This window comes from Necator americanus, chromosome III (assembly GCF_031761385.1).
Source record: "Necator americanus strain Aroian chromosome III, whole genome shotgun sequence".
NCBI lineage: Eukaryota > Metazoa > Nematoda > Chromadorea > Rhabditida > Ancylostomatidae > Necator > Necator americanus.
The window spans coordinates 39189037-39202875 of NC_087373.1; the positions used below are offsets into that span (position 1 = coordinate 39189037).

At 39.9% G+C, this 13839-nt stretch overlaps 1 protein-coding gene across 3 annotated transcripts; it reads left to right on the plus strand.

Moving 5' to 3' along the window:
* Positions 1-506: 506 nt before the first annotated feature.
* RB195_012349 (uncharacterized protein) lies at positions 507-13420 on the plus strand (the record flags this gene model as incomplete). 3 transcript variants are annotated; one of them, XM_064194159.1, is made up of 22 exons in its annotated part: positions 507-528; positions 681-792; positions 2543-2642; positions 6698-6893; positions 7791-7896; positions 8002-8120; positions 9032-9105; positions 9434-9537; positions 9709-9867; positions 9921-10071; positions 10150-10242; positions 10362-10472; positions 10531-10743; positions 10805-10941; positions 11023-11127; positions 11543-11669; positions 11758-12056; positions 12201-12327; positions 12387-12479; positions 12582-12645; positions 13088-13245; positions 13304-13420. In XM_064194159.1, 22 exons carry the CDS (start codon positions 507-509, stop codon positions 13418-13420), a joined length of 2787 nt encoding a protein of 928 aa, XP_064051742.1. The 3 variants fall into 3 exon arrangements, with proteins under 3 accessions (XP_064051742.1, XP_064051743.1, XP_064051744.1); XM_064194160.1 differs by lacking the exons at positions 507-528; positions 681-792 and having other exon boundaries at positions 2556-2642; XM_064194161.1 differs by lacking the exons at positions 507-528; positions 681-792 and having other exon boundaries at positions 2556-2642; positions 11564-11669.
* Between the last annotated feature and the right edge of the window lie 419 nt (positions 13421-13839).

Sequence of the window (13839 nt, forward strand, 5' to 3'; positions counted from 1 at the left end):
TTTTCTTGTTTTTTTTTTTGTTTCGTAAAAAAAAGAGCGCCACATTCAGGTGAAGGTTCCCAGAATATCCCTGGTATCTGAATTTCAAAAAAGTTTTTTTTTTCTTTTTGTTTGCAAGACGTGCACCACTCTTTATTCTTTTCTGCACTTTAGCATTTGTTTTAGATTGAGTCCTACATTTGTGAGTTTTTATCTCTAAAGAAATAAACGGCATGCAAAAAAAAAACTGAAAATCCTATGTAAATATAGAATTCTTAAAGTAAATCTGAAAGTAGGTCCATTTTGGGCAAATTGAACCAAATGTAGATACGAAAACTTTCAATTGTACTTTCACTGCTTTGGTAATATGTATGTATATTGTCTAGGTGTTTTTTTTTTTCAAAAATGTCCCTTTATCAGTTTTTTCCACCCGATGATTTGAAACGATTAACTGTCAACCATTTGTTAATACCGTATAATCAGTATAATTCAAGTGCTTCGAAAGAGAATTGCTGCAGAAAATCGTAATGACGGCTAAACGAAGATTAGGTAATGAGATTCAGCTGTAATTCGAGCAATTTTCCTTGCAAAGGCCGTCGTCGCTCGCCCTTCGCAATTTTGTTGTGCAAAGGACACATGGATCGATTTTTCCTGGCTACCAGTTTATGCGTCGAATTTCTGTTTTCAGTTCATGTTTTAAGCATCGCTTGTCTCGGCTCGGCTTGCTTTGGATAGATTTGTTTTCTTCTCCATGTTATTTGACGTATTGCTTGGAGGACGGAAAATTTGTTTCATGGTTGTTGGTTTCGAATGGTGGGTGTCTTATCGCCGGTTAGAAATCGACCAGTCATTATGCGATCGATTTTAATGTGTCCATAGCACATGTTACTCCATTGTTGTCGTTCCAGGAACCTATTCTTCCTTGGATGCGTTGAAAATGCTTGAAAAAATCTGTGACTATCGTTTTTTTTTTGAACAAACAATGACCAAGAACTGCTGCTCCCGGCTAATATTATCTGGATCATTTTTACGAAGAGAAATTTTCCTGGAATCAAATCGTAGCGCATTTCATTAGGGAATAATTCGGCACAAGGCACAAGTACCAGATATCATCAACGCCGCAATTTATCCCGTTAGGTAGAAGAGGAGACGATTTGACTCAATGGCTAAGTTCTTCTTATTCGCTCACGTAACGTATGCGTAACATGTGCGTAATGTGAGCAGGTGAAAACAGCCGTTATCATCGTGTGCGCCGCAGCCATATGTCCAATAACCTGAACACTCATCTATTTGTCCATGAAATGTCGAAATGTCCAGTGTTTTCGTATGAACGACGTCTTCTTCTCGTTTTTTTTTCTCTCGGTTCATCAAAAACCCGTAGACGTTTCTATGGTCTCACATGGTGTCTGGTGATGGCAAGAAACAAACGTTCCCCATCCGATGTTTTCTTTTTCGAATTGGTTCGTATGCAATGTTTTTTAGTCATTGAAATGAGCTTTTCAAGTGACTTCACCCGTGTTTGCGACGTCCGCTGCAGACGCACTCAAAATTATTTCATAACAGCTCATTTCGCTTCAATAGAAAACTCACATGTTCGATATTATATGAATGGATTCACGAGCAGCAATAGATTTAGAGCAGCGTTGTTTATTTCATGTTGATTATCACGAGATTGGATCGGCATGGTCTACAAAGCACATATACGTCTTATTTTTTGCAGTAAAATAATTAGTTCATGTGTTGAAGTCAATTCCATTTGTTTTTATCGCTTTAGGAGAGTCTTACTCGATAAGGAGGATTTGTGTTTCTATAGCACATGTTACGCAATATTGCACAATATTTTCTTGCAGTGCGCGGCTTCCTGATTGCGTTAAAGATGATGTGTTGTTGCGTTTCGTTTCGAAGTTTTTTGTTCCATTTGAAATAAGAACTGCAATAATTATGGTTTATATTGCTTCGAATTATGAGATTAAGCTATTCATCAAACATCAAACAATATCTTTGTTGGTTTGTCATCAAATTTTCACTCGTCTTTTTTTTTTTGCTTTGCTAGCTTTCCAGCGGAACAAGTCCGCTCTAATATCTCCCAGTGTTCAATGATCTCTTTTGTTTACAACCATACTAACAGAAGTTGATTAGCATGGTTAGCATTTGATGAATCCTAACTCACCAGTAAAGCCTCACAGATGAGCTGAAAGCTGCCCCGTTGCAATAAGAGGAAGCCCGCCGGGTCTAATGTTCAAGGAACAATTCCAATAATTACGACACAGCTTTAAACTTAGCCGATGAAGCGACCGAATACAGAATCATTTTTACCTCGTTCATATGTGTTGTTCTTCAAATATTGCCTGTGTAAGATTTTGCTCAGGAATTTTTCAATGCGCACTCATGAATCTGCGTGCCGTTGCAGTTCTTTTTTTGCTATGCAGTTCTTTTTTTTTCGGTTATCTCTATCTATCTTTACTTCCTTCTGCTTCCACAAAGCTTGAGTCGTAATTAACTTCGTGATTATCACCTTTTGTTCACGAAATATGTAATTTTATTTAACAATCCTTAATTTTAGCACCGGAGTTTGCATGTCTGCGGAGGAGATGCCTCCCAACATGTCGAACTTAGGCAAGAAGAAGAATAAAAGAGAGAAGATGGCACAGCCTGTTCAGCCGGTTAGTTTGTTGTTTTTACTACTAGATTTCCGTAAATGTCAGCTAATTGGCACGGGTTAATGAACGATTTGTGTTCGATCAGATTTTATCTATTTTTTTTTTCAAAAAAAAAAGTCTTGATGAAGTTTCCTTCGTTTGGGAAAAAATTGAAGAGCAACCTTTATTAAGTAAGGTTTCTGCTTTTTCAAGGATGAAAATGTTAGTGAGTGGGAAAGTCTGTTTAGACGCAGAAGGATTCGTTTCACTCTCTGTTTTCGTCGTTTCTTTTGCAGTTGTCATTTTTCAAGTGGGGAGAACGAAATTTCAAGGATTATCGAGGATTTTAAGGAAATATATCTGGATTATCCCAATGCTCATCCTAGCCTTGAAGTCATACAAAGCACATTGCAGCTAGTCTTCAGATCCTATACTGTTTCTGTTTTCTAAGCTGCAGTAGTGGCCTCTGAAGCCGAAATAGGGGTTTATTTGAGTGGAAATTACTTGAAGCTTGGCACTTTGGCGCTACCGCTTGAAAAATCTTAAATCGCTTAAAAATCACGAAACAATTCTAAAAGCGTGTACAGCTATGGCCGGGTCAAAATTTGTGAGGCATTCACGTAAGCACGTGCTCGATGTGATTGCTGACTGCAGAGTGCGGTTGAGCCTCAGCTGACCTGCAGTCAGCAATCACACCCTTTGGCATTTCCACGAATAAACAGCCGCGGATGCCGCCATCCAGAAAGCTTGGTCGATAGTCAGCAATTTGTAGAGACACCAGATAACGCCACCCGCGCCGCCGCAAGCTCTTCCTACAGCTCGAGCGGAGGGTCCTACCGCGCCACTTCATGAGCAACCGATCACGCAACTGCACCGTTGTTCAGGTCGTTTCGACTCGACTATTCCACTGGTTTTCAATTGATAGACACAATTGAACGTTGTCATCAGTTCATCTAGATTGGAAACGGTATTTGAATCGTATTGATATTATCGTTCCTTTTGACTAAGTTGTGTAATGTTAACTGAATCGTGAACGGAAGAACATTTTGCCGTTCACGCAAAAAACTAACCTACATACTTGAAGGTGGAAACTGAGATGAAAACTGAAATGAGAAATGCATGTAATGACAGGAGTAATGGCTTTTCAGCGGTGAAATTACATCTGGTATTGATTGTTTACTGTTTAGTACCTAATTTTGCTTTCATTTTATTTTTTTTTCCTTCGATGAAGCTGTCTCAATCCACAACAATTTTTCTGGAGAAGCATTTGTATGGTTCCTATGCTTTTGCTTTTTTTTTTATCGTGGTTGTTTGTGGAATGTGATGTTGAGCGGCTCAGCTATTTTTTTTTTTGCGTTATATCAAACTGTTTTTATCGCAGATACACATTTTTAGAACTTGTAAGGGTTTATTTCATCGTTTTGAACCTAAATAAACAAAATATGGTATAGTTTTTAACCCATCAATCACTCTTTTTCCCACTTTCCCTGAAAAACCTTTTTCGGAGTGTTTCTTTTTTTCCTCTGAGTTTCTTCTCTTATTGAACCGGCGTGGGACTTTGGTGTTCATAAACAGCTGATAGCGTTCAACGCTAATCCTACTTCGTTTCTTTCTTATAAACACTGTGACCGCGGTCAACTATAAAACTGTCAGACTGTTTCGTCAATGAATACGTGACTGAGAAGGGTCATGAGCGTGTTTCTGGATTTTGTTCAAATCGTCGTTTCAATCTTCACCTGTGTTTGATAGGAACAAAAAGTGATACCATTTTTCTCATTCAAATATAGGAGAATGTTATTCGATCTGCGTCTTGATTATTTTAGTTCTTTTATTTAATTTGTTGAAATAAGTGTCAGAATACTGTGAAATATATAAACCGTGGTGCGTTTCTCGGTCAAAGTACTGTTTTCCTTAATTTCGAATAGTTCCTCTTTTTTTTTCTCTTTGTCATTCGCGGCAGGCTTTAACTACCGGTCTGTGAATACAGTCGGCGCAGACGGATTCGATTTTCTGATGACTTAGTAGTCTCTATAATACACTGTGATGGTTATACGATAGGTCACATGTAGAACAACACAGAGCAGCGAGTGCAACGCTGTCGATCACGTGAGCGTCAGCAAAATGCGGCTGAATGTCTGTTGGGAGGAAAGTCCTTAGGGATTCACTTTCTTCTTATCGCATCGCTAATGTTATCAAAAACTTCTGCATGAGAAAAATCAATTTCTTCTCTCTGGAAAACATAGAATTTTCCGTCCTTTTAGTTTCTATGCTTAGGACATCAACTTCAGAGAAAGAAGGACTTACAACATTATCGGAGGGAGATCAAGTGGTGTGGTAAGTAGGGAGAGAGCGTCGATGTGTTGAAAACGGGAGCATCAATGGGATTTGGTGTTATTTTTAGTTGTGAATGATTTGAGATCGAATTTCCTGTGTGTATATATTGTTCTAAAAAAATAACAGTGTTGTGCAACTAGATTATTTTATCCAGTTGCATACGAGCTTTTAGTTATAGATTGTTTGTTTTTTTTTTTGATGGCTGATGCGCTATGTCCCCATTAAAAGAAACTTCATAGCTGAACATTTGCCGTCTTTTATATTCTTTCGCGTTTGTTTGGATTTCTTCAATCTTTTCCGTCCTTCAGTTTTTGACATACTGATGCCAGTAACGAACTAATCAACGAATTTATAATAGGTTTTATTGGAAGGCTTATGAAATCGTGCAGTATTAATTAGACATACCTATACACAGTCGGCGCAAAATGTGTTGTAACCTGGTGGCCCCAGTGAAGGCGCCCTGACGCGTTCTCACGGAGAAAGATTGGCTGCTCCGAGTTTTCTTGTTGTTGGTAGTTTTTCATATTTTTCTGGATAATACTGTATGAATAGGATTACACAGTCATTATATCGGAGTTCTTTTCCATTAGTTATATGGTTTGTTTTGCTCTTAGGGTGGCTAAGATTTTGTTTTGTAGAAATTGGATTTCTGATTTTCTTTGGATTTCTCACTGCTTTCTGTAGCTGAGCAATTTAGCGTCTTTTTTTTATAGCCAAATTCATTAGAAAATCTCAAAGAGCGCTAATCATGTTCAATTATACGATTAATTGGACAAAAATTGAATTCTTAGCAGCTGAAGTCTTTGAGAGAGTGCCCTATCCGCAGAAGAAACTAGTAAACTAGCGAAAAAGGATTTTTCTAGAGTCATAATTATGAAAGATGCTAGTCGTGCAGAACTGCACAGAAAAATGTGACAAGTAGTCCGAGGAGCATGTCCCTGTGTCCCTGGAGACGGAGACGCTCTCACCGGGAACGAGTAACCCCGTTGCGACACGTTTTACCATTAGATTTGTTCGTAATATCGGCAAGATCAAAATTCAGTTTCCAGCGCCAGTGAATTTATTCGTTTTCTGCTGTGAAACTAAGGGTTCTTTGAAAAAAAAAAGCCATTTCGATGATTATCGGTAAATTGAAGCTAATTTTACATTCAATGTTAGAACAAACCAATACTACAACACTGTAACCAATTGATGGCATCTGGCGGAACGAGGATTGTTCCGAATTATCGTGTGACGGCAATAATTTGTCGTTCTGTAAAAGACATGTTCATCAACCCAGAAATTTTTAAATTAGTTAGTTCCATTGAAGCATGAATAGATGAAATTGATAGCTGGTCTCTGTTTTCTTCAAAAAGAGAACAAATTGCAGTTGTGATTTCGTGGCTATACGAAATATTGTTCTTTTTTTCATTTTATTTTAGCAATGAAATGTGTCGAAATGGGCTGTTTTTGAAACAACATATATCATCTTTTGGATAGCGGAAATCCCTTCAAGTTTTTTTCTCTGGTTTTTAATCTCTTTTGCCATTGCTGGGATGTTCTATGTGCCCTAAATACGATGAATGCAACGCACGTCTTGTTTCCTATCCATTTTAATTTTATAATAGGCATATTAATTTGTCTTCTTTGTGCTACAATGTTTCAACTATAATGATCCGCTCTGTTGGCCCTTGATAGCAGTGAGGGTCTTCAGAGGAGCATTAGGATCTGGCATCGATTCTACAGTGAGTGAATGTGATGTTCAGGTGCATCCGCAACCGCATAAATCGCCATCACCAGAACCGTCGCTGACGGCGGCGATGAAGGACGAGACGAGCGCAACGTGCACGATCTTGTCGATGGAGCTAGAAGGCGCGACCTGCGATGCCGAACAGGAACTTTTTCTCGTCGAACCGCCCCTTTTCAGCGTGAATCCTCTTAATACGGGCCATAAGATCATGGGTTAGTTAATGTTAACATTTACTTTTTAAAAAAATGTCCAAACATCTTTTCGGATATAAAATTGGAAAATCGATTTGAATTCGGGGTGATGATGATCGGGTCCTTTTCGTATAATGTAGTTTAATTCGCAGTAAAGCACAATAACTGTTTCACTTACTAGTCTGATGCATCAATGTAGGAAAACTTCTGGAATTTTCTAAGAAAAGGAATTGAATGGAAATTATTTCTTGGGTGTTTTTTTTTTTTGGAAATCGCGTGTCCTTCGTTTTATTTCGTTTTCGCAATGTTTTGCGGTTATTTGTTTATTCCACTCCTTTAGAAGAACTAACTTTTATCTTAGGAGATCTAATTCCATGTTTCATTCTGTTAAAACACTTCCCTACGGATTTTGAAACGAATCCTTCTCGCTTTAGGATCGGCTTTTAGGAGTCTTCAATGAAATTTTAATCAGCAAGCACTTCATAAATTCCTGAGTATTGGTAGTAAGTAGTAAGATGTAAGAGAACGCTAAACTGTGGTTGTTGTGAGAAAATAATCTTTCAGTACTGTATCTTATGTCTTCGTGATGTGATGTAATTAAATCTTCGGATTACGTCTTGAAATTCTATCGATTCTTGGAGTGTTGCGTCAGTCATCGCGCTGACTCACTTTTTGAGGTTGACGGTGATTTTGAAATTTCGTTGACAAGCAATGTAGATGACTGTTTTCATCTTTAATTGGAACTTCGCCTCAACCTTCAGCTCTATGAAAGAGTGGTCTACGGTAGTTGATCGTGCTAAGTTTACCTAGTGATTATCAAAAAAAAATCCGGCATTTCCACTAACCTTTCGTTGTTTCGCGTTTGAAAGATAGGCATCAGGCCTCGATTTATTTATTGATCCGTTCTCGAATGTACAGAAGTTCCTGCACTGACAACACCACGTGCACCACCACGACCGTCGCGCGATCGTGCTTCAAGCGTGAACTACCTGAAGGGCCAGATCGCACGCTCTCAACCTGTTCCGTAAGTATAAGTTTATTCACCTCATTTGCTTCATTTCACCTGTTTATCCCAGCCAATAGAATTTCTGGATATACTTATACGAGAATCACTCCATTTTTATCGCAGGACATCAACATTTTCGTCGACGGTGGTAGAATTTGTTCATGACGTCACATTACAACATCAGTCTCAAGCGCAAATGGTCGAAAAAGTGGAATGGGTGGAGCTGCACAGTATTGAGAAAGGTGCTAGTTACTTGAGAAAGTAAGCACTGAAATGTGCATGGTGCAGAATTGAATGAGGCGTGCCTGTGCCGGGGTGCACGGTCTGTTGCCCTTGGTTGAGTTCAAGATATGATTGCTTCGTAGCACAGTTGTGCTTATGTTTCGTATTTGCACATATGAGAGTGTACCTGTTACCCAGGTTCCTAGAAATTCCAAGGATTCAATTTTTGCTTATTTGCCCGTGTTTCCCTCAAAATTACTATGGACTTGATTTGGTGATCGAATAACATCGTTTATATAGCGCACTCTCATGACAGAACCACCTAGATAAGATTTGAGAGTACATTTATTTGCGAGATTCGTTACCGGAACCGTTTACGGATTTTGCCCATTCCACTGTTTATTTTCGATTTTGATTAGGGGAGCGGAAAAATCGAAAGTTCTAGTATTATATCCACTAAATTCCTCCAGTCGAAAGTCCTCATTCAATCCAAAGACTTTTCGTGAAAATTTTCATGAAGTTTGAAAGGACGTTATGTTTCGCCCTCTTCTCCAATTGAGATTGTCTCTCCGTCATGAATTTAAAGAATTTTCTGAGATCATTTTAACTCAACACAAAAGTTGAGAGAATCGGACGCATATGTCCTTCCGTAGCAAAGATATAGCTAGGATTACGTTTATGGATGGGAAAATAATCATATAGTAGCTCTATTGTTTGCCGTTCATCCAAAACAACTGAAATTGTATATTGGTGAAATCTACTGCTATTTGCATACGGAATTGATCACTAGTGATGCATGAGGAAGAAAACATGGATTCCATATCGCAGAGGATTTTTAAGGGATTTGACCAATCGTTCCTCGCTCACTAAATTATTGTGAATCATTTCATGCAGGGAAAACTTCAAAGTGTTCCAATATCATATTATTCAGCTGGACAGCCAAGTCGACGGATGGAACTTATAGTGCTGGGTTTAGCCCGAGGATTTCAAGTGTGGACATTAAATGTGAGTTCAAATCTTGTCATCACATTTTTGCCGGATTGTTATATCTCATTTTGGACGACTTTTTTTTTCTCTAACTAAGCGTCATTTAAAAATATGAGCCCTTCCTGTTCTCTCTTCTCTATTCTACATTTTTTGGATGATTTCCCTCGTTTTTCTCCTCTTCTCTTAATAATGGTGGCGAGTTTTGTAATCTAACGTTATGCTTATAACATTGTGGTTATATAACCATGTTCCTGTATTTATTCCCTTTTTCTAAGAAGGGAGCTCTGTTATTAACTATGTAGAACTGAAGGAAAAGTTGATCACTAATGTCTTCTCCTGTCTACAGGAAAGCGGTGACTGTGAGGAAGTAATGTCAGAACGCCAAGGTCCAATTCGAGCATTTGTCCCACTGTCGAGCAATTTTGAGCTACGTAATGGTGAACTAGACTTGTGAGTGCATCTTTCTTTCTTTTTGCCAGTGGTCGTTATGCAGAGAGTCTGTCTTTTCTTTTTACCTTGCAAAATCATTACTTTTTGGTGCCTCTGCCTGCGCCGTCACTACAAGGACTTGTTTACTAGCCTTTGTTGTGAGAAAATGAGTCTAACGCCCTCATGCTCCAGGTTTGCTGATCAACGACCAATGGTAGCCATGGTGGACACCTATACCACTGTGCCGGATCGGCAATATTGTTCCGTGTCGATAGTCTCACTGACTAGTGGTAAAGGAGTGCGAAGGATTGGTTTTGAGGAGCCAGTATGTGGGCTTAATACCGCAGCCAGGTGTGTGTCTACCTGCGGGAGTTTTATTCTCCAGCCTGACTACTGAAGACTAGGTATCTCGTGATGTCTCTATCAACACGGCTCGTTGTGCACGACGTGGTGACCTTGGCTGAAATGCGTTCCATTCGTGTAGTTCAACCACCAGAAACTTGTGCACCGGCTGTAGCTTTGAATCAACAATTCATAGCTTTTGCGGATTTCAAGGTTAGTATGGGGTGTTTTACATTTAATCTTCTTGATATCTTGTGCAAAATGAAAACATCCGTATTTTCCTCCGTTTAGCTGAATCCAGATATACAAAGTTGTGGGGGTATGTGTTTGGATGTCGATGACGCTCCCGCTACTTATGCAAATCAAGTGTTCAGCGTGGCGAAGGCGAGTTTTTCCTGATAATTTTTGAATTTTCGTAAGGAGGTTAATTAATTGCTTTGAAATTTCTCCTTGTGTTGGTTTTATCGTTGTGCGTTTTTGTCGGTTGAATTTCCCATCTATAGGCCTTGTCCCGGACAGTGACATCGTCCGTAACCGGTGTAGGTGGATCGAAAGCTGGTGAAGTTCCGATGGGAATAGTCACTGTAATTGATCTCGAAAGAGAGGCGGAAGAGGTGAGAGTTCGTTTGCCTCGTTTTCGGAAATGTTCGATAGACTTCGACTTACTTTTAGGGGAACGAAACCGCAGCAGTAATGGCACATTTTGCGGCCCATAGTGAGCCGTTGTCCAGCATGACATGGTCACCGGACGGACGTCTTTTGCTAACCACCGACACATCAGCATGCGTCTTCCATATATTTTCCATTCTCACCCATCCGTACACACCGTTGTTGTCAGCTGTCCAGCATTTATATCGCCTACGTAGGGGGACAACCATTGCTAAGGTGTGTTTGGATAGTTACAATATGTTGGAATGTGTTTATTCACTGACTTCTTCCTCTATAGGTAGTTTCATGCGCATTTTCGCTCGATTGTCGCTGGCTTTCGATTTGTACGAATCACGGTACATGTCACGTGTTTGCGATAAGTCCATATGGTGGGAAACCATCGAGGCGCACACATGGACAGCACTTCACCAACAAGTAAATCATTCAATACTAGTAATGCGAAAGACAGAGTTCTTATGGATTTGTATTTACGCCAAGAAAAAGAATTGGTTGCAGAGATTCTCGTTTCCTTCGCTCGGCTGGCCTAGTTGGAAATGTCGACACCCAGGCTATTCTACCACCGCGCACTAGGAGTCTCAGCGGAGCTACGCCTTTGTCAAGGTTGGTAATTAACTGAAGAGAAAACCTCAGTGTCACTTCTATTAACGATCCAGAAATCCAAGGAATTTTGCAAGTTTCGCTTTAAATTTTTTTACCAAGTCTAGGCATGCATTCTGCTTTCTTTACGTTTTGAACTCGCTAGTGTTAGTATTTCTTTGGTTGTAATTGGTAAAAACTTTTGCCTGATACTTTCAAAGATATGCGCTAAAATCTGATTGTGTTTGTGAAACATGAAAGTATGCCGGTCTAATAGAAGTTGTGTTAGTCGGAATCCTTGCGAGAACTCTTTTTTAGTTTATCATATCAGATCTTTTTTTGAGCACCACTTCATTTGGTTTTATTTGGTTCACGTGATCTTCACTACTTATTTTCATGTTTCTCACTGCTTTCTCTCCATTTTTTTCTTCTTCTTCAGCAGCAGGTTTCTTTTCATCAGGGAGCACCCCTGTATGTGGAACCGTACTATGGCTCGCTCCACAGCTAATCCGCGTATTGGACCACATCCACCACCAGTTTTACTGGATTCGGTGAAGAAAATACGGGTTCGATCCTTTTTAGTTATATCTGTTTTGTTTTTCTTTTGAACTTTTCTTTTGTACGTCTTAAACTTTTAATCTCCTTTCGTTCTAGTCCCAACTAAGCGCTACCAATCTTATCGCTCTCGGCAAAGACCTAGCACCACTGGCGCTGACCGCTGTTGGTGCAAGTGGCGGGTCGAAGCGTCGTGCAAGCGTCGATCTACCGCGTGTATCGCTTGCATACTCAAGTCGAACTGCTGCAACTGCTCGCTCACCATCGCTGTTAATTGCAAGTGCTGATGGAGGCATTGTTTGTGAATACGAACTGCATCCGCGAGTCCTCGGATCGATGAGCACAGAAGACCCACCACAAATCGATGTGTTGCCTGCTGCGATGTGGACATTGCAGAGGTGTGTTTCATATGGATTATTGCAGAGCAGTCGGTCCCTACACAAAACAGCGTTATTTGTGCCTTTGTACTGTATCCTCTTGGAAATCAATAAATCTGTGACAGGCGGGTATCAGAGGGGAACACTGATTGGTAGATCTTACAGGACGAAGAACAATGCTGACATGCCACCACCATTGCAACCAGGCAGTCCGCTAATAACGTGGTTGGTTCCCGACAAAAAAAGGCAGAGGAGCACGCGAGAACCGGAAACATGGATCCCTCAAGTTGAAGTGAGGGAACAATGATTTTTTTTTTAATTTTTTAAAATGAATTTATAGAGGTTTTTCAGGTTTGCACTTATTCTGGACCACATCGTCGTCTATGGATGGGGCCGCAGTTCAAGTTTTTTGAGTATCGCGAAGAAAACACCAGCGCTGAACTGGTCAGTGTTTTACGCTTCTTTTTAACATTAAAATATGCGAACTTTAAATGTTACAGTGGTTCCTCCTTCTGTTACACTTGTTACTTAAAATTTTGCATTTAGATGACCCCATCGGAATCTCGGCACTCTCTTTCATCCATCAAGTCTATACCTGTTGTAATCGGAGGTGAGTTAACGTTTAGTTGTCGATGATTTAGGGTTTTTTTTTTGTGCATTTTAATGGTATTTGAGTACTGTTGATAATTTTCACAATCTCAGTGAGGCTAACTTGTGTAAAAAAAAAGGTGGTTCTTCTAGTTCTTATGGTTGCTTTGTATAACCTACACCTTCGTTATAACTTCAAGCACCAAATAGGGGGATTCGTCTGCCTTGTAACATGGTTTTTGTCTCGTTAGTCACTGTAATACAGCCATGTCATTGTCTATAAAATACGGATGCAACGGATAGTCTGCTTGGTGCCCGAACGGTTCATCTGTTTGATAGCACACTTTTCAAACGTTTGTTACTGCTCTGTTTCCTTGGTGACCCTCCTCTGGCTTCCCCTCCTAAAGAAAGGAGAAATTCGTCCTGTTCTTCTAGTCTCTTGATTATTTTGAATTCTGTTAAAGGTGCCGGAAGTAGCAGCTCAAATAGTGATGCTACTCGTATTGAATGCGGCTCATGGGCGAGTGAAGTGTCAATGCCGATGGGCGACCAAGTGATAGCGGGCGGCGACATCACCGAGCAAATTGCCGATGCGATGCGTGATGTTGAATTCGATGATCCGGTAATCGTTTGTAACGTGTTTACCACACAATTATTCCTTGTATATTGGAATTTTTAAGCAACCAGCGGCAGGCGATGTGTTTTTCGATACACACTCACCAGGCATCAAAAGAAAACCGTCGAAGACTAAAACAGCGGTAGACGAAGAGGACCTTGATTTTGACGATTTCCGATAGAACAAACAGCTATGTGATGTTATGTGATGTCTTCTCTGGAAAAGTAGGCTTTCCCTTTATTTGTTCCATCTGTAGTGTCAAGTACTTCTTTTTGTACCGGCACTTAACAGTCTCTGCACTCCCCGTCCCCAATGCACGTTTTAATTTGCTTTTTTGTTTAAGAAATGCGTACACAGGGTAGATGTTTGTTCTTTTTTTCTTTAAATCGTTTCATTTGCTCTATTTAAAAGTTGTTCGAAGTTTTTTTTCTACTATGGGGACGCAAACGTATATAACTACATTGTAACTGCCATTGATGAACTTGTCTAGGTATTGCTTGCTTCACCGTTTTGTATAGAAGGCTCTTCTTTTTATGCTCTTGTCTAGGCCTTTCGTATTCACCATATTTCCCAGTTCGAAAGCGGAACGTTGAACGCTAA